General features: G+C 42.6%; 1 protein-coding gene across 1 annotated transcript; it reads left to right on the top strand.

The window, feature by feature from the left end:
- Positions 1-1,527: 1,527 nt before the first annotated feature.
- LOC110486035 (mitochondrial import receptor subunit TOM20 homolog) lies at positions 1,528-7,450 on the top strand. The gene is made up of 5 exons (XM_021557346.3): positions 1,528-1,801; positions 3,186-3,232; positions 3,862-3,943; positions 4,319-4,461; positions 6,553-7,450. Exons 1-5 carry the CDS (start codon positions 1,678-1,680, stop codon positions 6,598-6,600), a joined length of 444 nt encoding a protein of 147 aa, XP_021413021.1. The 5' UTR covers positions 1,528-1,677; the 3' UTR covers positions 6,601-7,450.

Genomic DNA, 7,450 nt, shown 5'->3' with positions numbered 1-7,450 from the left:
GGAATTGCTACAGACATGTATAATGTGGCCTGGGATGACGGCATGGATTAGGAGACCTCCGAACACACAAGCACTGGGATCACATACAGTAGGGCTTCCAAAGCAGCTTCCAGGAACGATTGAGTAATGGTAATAATAACCCACCGCCGCGAGACGATAAGCCTCTGGCTAAGCCGCGACACGTCAAGCCCGGGCACTGGCGGAGCTAGATGTCCCTGAGGGGTGAATTCTTCGCCAAACCCTCAGCCAGCTGCATGCCAGGTGCGAGCTGCTAAGCCGCTGGCAAGAGAGACGACAGGGCAGACGGGTAATCCTCCTACCATGTAAATTGTCCACAGACAAGTGTACACATGCACGCACATACACACACATGCCAGTGGAGGCTGCTGAGGGAAGGACGGCTCACTCCATTCTGGCCATTATTATGAATCATCCTCCCCTCAGCAGCCTCCACTGATACATGCACACACACACACATAAGTATGAAGAAGTACACATGCAATGCATGCTCACATACACACACATATAGAGACATAAGTACGGGTATGAAGGTGTACACACATTTGTACAAACACACACGCACGCACGCACACAACCACACACCCACACACCCACAGCTTAACTGGAAACCCCATCAAAAGCACACACACTCTTCCAAAATCCTGTCAACTGGCGACGTGTGGTCAATGACGCAAATCTCTAAGGTTCAGTTATTCCTTTATTAAACTGTAACAACAACAACCAGCCACAGAAATGGTGTAAGGGTGCAGAACGACTCAGTTGCCATTTAAAGGCAAAGGTGCACGCAATACCAGACACAGTCTGGTGATGATATAATCCATGTAAGGATGTGCATGCCTGATGGTTTGTATTACTGCAGGTCTGAGCATGTGCCCTCAGAAGCCTAATAGTCAAGGTGGTATATTTTTGCAGCAGCCTGGCCTTGCACATGTAATGCAGCTGACCATCTGTTCTGTTGAGCAGCACTTCTAGGGATTAGCTATCATCTGGGAGATGAAAAGTGCAAACTAAGCCCAGACAGGCATAGGAGCAAGGCTCAGTGCAACTGGCATCATTTTTCGTAAATTAATTGGTCGTAGCGAAAGCAAAATTGTACATGTTGTCTTACTAGTCTAAATGATTGTGCCACACCATGTAGCCTACTGTTCAATATTTCACTTGGCCATTGTTTGCTGCTGTGTAGTCTACCCCAGGTTAGTCAAAATACCTATAGTCGTAGCTGAATTGTTTCTATTTTTCTTACTCTGGAGAAAATACTGTTTAATTGTATCAAATGTAATCATTAGCCTGCTGCTTCTTTTTTTGATGAATTGCTACTGCTCCCTTGTGGCACTTACATTTCAATGCTACCCAAAACTACTTACATTGATTTAAAGAAATCCTAACACATCCCCCCCATCTGGGTTCAACATGCAACACTTTATATTCAACCAAATGCATACGCTATCGGTGATATCATGTGATTGGGAATTAAATGTGTGTTATTTTCGATCGGGCGTTCAATGCGGACACCCTAGCTGTCAAATTAGTCAGCGGTCCTACTGGTCCTTTTTGCTGCGAACTTGCGACTGTGTGAGGTCATGTACCACCTTTGATATAAGCCGAAATAGAAATATTCTCTTTGTTAACATAGAAATATCAACCATTTCGGAAGTGATGATGGGCGGTAAATCGAGCACGATAGCCGCCGGTGTTTGCGGGGCTCTGTTCGTTGGCTACTGCATCTACTTCGACAGGAAAAGACGGAGTGACCCCAACTTCAAGAACAGGCTACGAGAACGTGAGTGTTGTCCACGTCCTTTGCAACCCGCTCCGGTCTCTGTTTGGGAGACCTGAGGTGCAACAAAATGCCCGAGCCAGGCCGAACTCGTTTAACTATTCCCAATTGGCGAAGTATAGAAGCTTGCATGGTTACGTTAATGGTTTGTGCATTAGATCTAATTCATTAATTGTCAGCGCACTGCTAACCCCAAAAGTCCTGCACCTAACTAGCCAGTGCTAACCTAGCTAGCGCATAGCAACTCAACTCTGTTCTCTTATAGAGTTGAGCGTTTCTCTGCTAACTACCTCCTTTATCATGTATTAATGTACTTCCTACTCACTCACAACAAGCGTTCTGTTAGTTGAATTCAGACATGGAAAGCTGCACCTACCCTGATTCATTCATTGATGGTGTGTTTTGAACTGTTATGTAACCTAAACCAACCATTCTTGGCTACTAGCCATATCAGACATAGAGCTTGCCATATCAGACATAGAGCTTGCCAAGCAGCCCAAATCCATCTTTCATACTGTAGCCCAGCTACAATTGTAGTCTAGTTAATGTGGAACTGGAATGTGATCTGTATAGGATTTTTATTGTGACATGCATCCATATATGTATTCTAATCATCTCCTGTATTAGAGCAACCTGGATATCCCTGGTGTTACTCTATCCAGGCCTACTACTCATGTAAGGCCATGGGGTTGTCGGTATGAAGAAGCTGATAATGCGCCTACAGAGCATTACACTGCAAACTTTAATGATGAGACTACATAACTCATAAGGGGATATAAAATAAATACACCTCCACACACTACATAATGGCAGTTCTGCCTTGTCTTCTACCCAGAATCCCTCACTCTAATACAGGAGCCAATTAGAATACACACATGGATGCATGTCACAATAAAAATCCTATACAGATCACATTCCAGTCCCACATTAACTAGACTACAATTGTAGCTGGACTACAGTATGAAAGATGGAATTTGGCTGTCAGCTGGCCACAATGCTTTGTACACCTGCTTTACTGCAATTGAATGAGCCATGTTCCTCTGTTAGACTTTTTTCATTTACCTTCCACTCTGGTAGTTAATCACTCTATCAGAAAAAAATAACTAGGATTGTTTGGCTAGTTGTCACTTGCTATTAAGTATTTCCTGATTCTGACCTGGGTAAACCACTTTATCAAGGGAAGGTGTGTGGATTATTTTGGAGCTTTGTTCAAAGCCAAAGTTGTACTTCAGGGTGTCAATTTAGGATGTTAATGGGACTTCCTTACTGTTCCTAATCATAGTCTTGCATTGTAGGATTGCCTGAGAAACTAAGTTGTCTAAGTACAAACATGAGCAATCCCCAAAGCTATTTATATTAACAGTGATTGTGTTTACCTCTGCCCAAGGGAGGAGAAATCAGGCGGCTGCAAAACAGGGGACAGGACTGTCAAAGGTGAGTAAAATCCCCTCGAGGTACTATTTCTATTCTTCCTCAATGAACACACGTCTAAAGAAGTCATGTCTTGTACACTTCAGATGATACCTTGTGGAAAATAATCTCCAATGACCTCAAGTGGAATAAACAGGATATCTTCACTGGCATGTATTGGGACACGGCAAGGTGATGGCTGGGTATGACTGATTTGAGACTGGAATTAGTGCATTTATTAAACCTTTTGTCTGCACAGTGGTACCGAATTTCAGTCAACACAACTGTATAGCTCCCCAATGGATACAGACCTACTCGACTACACTCTTCTCTCCAAAATCTGTTACTTAAGGCCCACATACTTGACTCGTACAAGAATGGTTCTGTGGCGAAACAAGCCATTGTTTTCCAATGGAGGAAGTGCAAACCCAGCAAGAACTGCTGTGCTGAGCTAGGCGGTGCATTAAGAGTTCACTTAAATTGAACTCTTACCTTACACCTGACGAAGCCTCGTCGGATTGCCCCGACTCATGTGAATAGGCATTTTATTCTTCCTGGAGCATAGGCCATCGACAACAGCTTTTCCACCTGTCTATGTTTTTGTTATTTCTTGACCAATGAAAAGAAGTGTGTGTGTTGTGGAACTCTTGCAGCTCCCAGACCTGAAGGATGCTGAGGCGGTTCAGAAGTTCTTCCTGGAGGAGATTCAGCTGGGAGAGGAGCTGTTGGCTCAAGGTAAACCAGTCTTGCTTACATTGACATCACTTAGGCTGTGTGTGACACTCTATTCCCCATATAGGTCTGCTAGTGCACTTTTACCAAGTGATGACCCCATATAGTGCACTACTTTTGAATAAGCGATGACTGCATATTCCCCATATAGTGCACTACTTTTGAATAAGCGATGACTGCATATTCCCCATATAGTGCACTACTTTGAACCAAAGCATTGACATCCTCCCCCACTACTTTCGACCAGTGCAATGACACCGTGTGCCCCATAATGCACTACCTAATTTACTTTTGACCAGAGTAACGACACTGTTCTCCATATAATGTACTGCTCGTTTTGTCAATCTAAACCTCTTTGCGCTTGGTATTCCGGTATAGGAGATTACGAGAACGGCATCGAGCACCTGACCAACGCCATCGCTGTGTGCGGCCAGCCCCAGCAGCTTCTCCAGGTGCTGCAGCAGACTCTCCCGCCACCAGTCTTCCAGATGCTACTCACCAAACTGCCCACCATCAGCCAGGTACAGTCCTTTTCTCTACTTCAAGGTAATTTAGCAGGCACTCCTACCCTGGGCTGCTTACAGTAAGTGCATACAAGCAAGGAAGCTAATGTATCTAATGTGTAGTCAGAACTGCAATCCTATTCAAAATTGAGTTTGTGTAACAACCCCAACACTAACCATCAGCCAGGTATAGTGCGCCTCATACATTTCAGGGTAATTTGCAGTTGCAGGTTCTGAAAAGTTATGTTGCGCTGTGCTATTAAGCATAACCATTGCCACAATGTGTGCAACACAGTCTGCTACAGATAGTTTTTGATCAAATAACTTTTTAGTGCCCGCATCTGCAGTGGGTACCCTTCTATTCAGAGCAATTGACAGTAAGTGTATTCAAGCAAGAAAGCGGAAACCAACTAGGGCTGGCCGATATGGCCTAAACATTGGTGAGTCACAATATACCTTGATTTTATTTTGAAACATTTTCCCTAAGCTTTGTTGCACAGTTAAAGGTCAATACACCTCAAACTGTCAGCAATAATCTTAACTGAATTCAGGGCTTGTAAAATTATAACTAAGCTAAATATGATCCTTCCACAACCATAAGACTGACTAATAATTGAATTATTTGATTAATGGTTTAACCTACTTAAAAAAAATATATATATATATAATTGATCTGGCTTTCATGTCTGTCTATGAAATTGCATTTATTTATTTTTTACAAATTTAACCAGAACCATGCACAATGACCAACTTCTTGTAGCAGGCATAATAGAAAATTTAACACGGGTCTCGTAAAATCACTCCATCACAAACCCACGTGCTAGTGAGTAGCCAGCTAATGTTTATTTCAAGTCTGACCAACTTGAATCTATTTGCTAGCCAACAAGGTAGAACAGTTGAACTTATTTAGATATCGAAATCAAGTGGCCTACCTGGATAAACCAATGCTTATTTCTCAGAATGAGAATGAGTTGCCAATTCCTAATGTATTTTTATGCACATTTATAAAAACAGACTACACAGCTAGCACATAAGTCTGTGGCTAAAATGCTGCTAGCGGTACTGCGCGTGACAGACCACCGTTTTCCACCATCATATTCATTGATACTCATTTTAGTAGGGTCTGCTCTGTACTACATTGAGAGTTGACCCATAGAAAGGTTAAGTTCTCGTCTATTTCAGAAAAAGTGTCTTAGCATTCTGGTGTTCCTATGACTGGTTCTGTTGGACCAAACCTCAAATGCTGCAAACAGCGAGTTTTAACTTCCTCTATGACAACAAGCAGTTTCTTTCGTCTTTGTTGTGAGGAGCTCGGTGTCTGTGTGCTAGTGGGAAGGTGCACAAGGAGCGAAGGAGATGAGACCAAAAAGACGTAAGCTCATCAAAATAATAAAAACGTAGATTCCTGCGATACAGGCATCTGAGCATTTAGCAAAAACAAATTTAGATCTCGCCCAGCCCTAAAACCAGTTGTATTATATGCTAGACAGAAGTACAGTCTGATTAAAAAAATTAATTAAAAAAATGGTCACGTGTTTAACAGATGTTATTGTGGGTGTAGCGAAATGCTTATATAAAAAATACTGCAGCGTTGCCTAGGGGATAGAAGCACGGCTGCCCACTATCGGCACCATTTTTTTTTTTCAAGAATGAGTTTAGGTAACAAACATGTCTGAGACTGAAACATAGCTCATGACTTTGGTGGAGGTGGATGTGCCTCCGAGTACAGATCCAGCATACTGCTTTTACCTATCAAACCTTGTCAAAAAGTACGATGGTCTTTCTAACACGATGAAAGGCACCCACCATCACTGTTTAACAATCTTCAGTCCTTTCAGGGGCTGTTGTCTCAACCATAGAGTAGGAGCGCTGATTTTAGGGCCAGTTTTTACCTTGAGTAAGAACATGGACAGAGGGGACCTGAGCCCGTATTCATAAAACATCTGAGTAGGAGAAGATGCTTTTTGAATATGGGCCCTGATCCTAGATCAGCACTTCTACTCTGACTCTTTTATGATTATGGTCCGAGATCAACAACGAAGTGGAAACTGGACACATTTTGCATGTTTATGGCTTTAGAATTTGACGTTATTTCCCTCTTTCCTGCAGCGTATTGTGAGCGCACAAGGTAGCTTGAATGAAGAGGACTTAGAATGAGGATCGTCGCTGGAAATTTCCCCTCGGAACCCTCCTATAACAGAGTGCCCCTAGATGCTGATCTTGGGTCAGTTTTGTATTTCCCCCACTAATCGTTAAGGTCAGGATTGGGGAGGGGAAGGTGATCCTAGATCGGTACCTTGGGGAAAGTTAATCCCGGTGCTCCTATAACCAATTTTCTAGACAAGTCAGGATAAGAGGTTAACTTTTTTTTAACTTTTTGGAGGGTATTGAACATTCTTTCGCTGATGTCCAAATGAAAGAAACATGAACCCGTCCCCCACACGTGTGTTACTATTGGTCGCATCAAATTACCATATCGTGATTTGCAGCAACCAATCAAAAATGCCCATCGGACAGCATTTTTATTGGATTCATATGTAGTTAGAAAAATACATCGTTTTGCTTCTCTTAGTGGTCGGTCTCTGGAAGGCATTTCTCAGCATTTACAATATCATCCCTGCAACCACTCCCACGTTTACACAGCTCTGGGACCATATGTATTAAGCGTCTTGAGTAGGAGTGCTGATCTAGGATCAGCCCCCCCCCCCCCCCCGCCCATGCATTCTTATTCATTGTGATCTAAAAGGGAAATGGATCCTAAAAAAGCATTCCTACTTGATACATATAGCCCCTGTATTAAAACCTATTTCTACAAACTTCTTAGATCACATGTAGGAACAAGGAAATTGAACGACTGTCTCAATGTTGTTGCTTCATTGTATTTAAGTTATTGTTTTGATTTCAGTCCGACGTCCGACAGATACTTTAGAAAGTGGTTGAATGTTCTGTTAGGTCATTAAGAGGTTGTTCCTCTTTGTAAGAAATCAAAATAAAAAGGTAAATGACA

This window comes from Oncorhynchus mykiss, chromosome 13 (genome assembly GCF_057628025.1).
Source record: "Oncorhynchus mykiss isolate SJ-2025 chromosome 13, ASM5762802v1, whole genome shotgun sequence".
NCBI lineage: Eukaryota > Metazoa > Chordata > Actinopteri > Salmoniformes > Salmonidae > Oncorhynchus > Oncorhynchus mykiss.
This window is presented reverse-complemented; position numbering and strand designations above follow the sequence as displayed.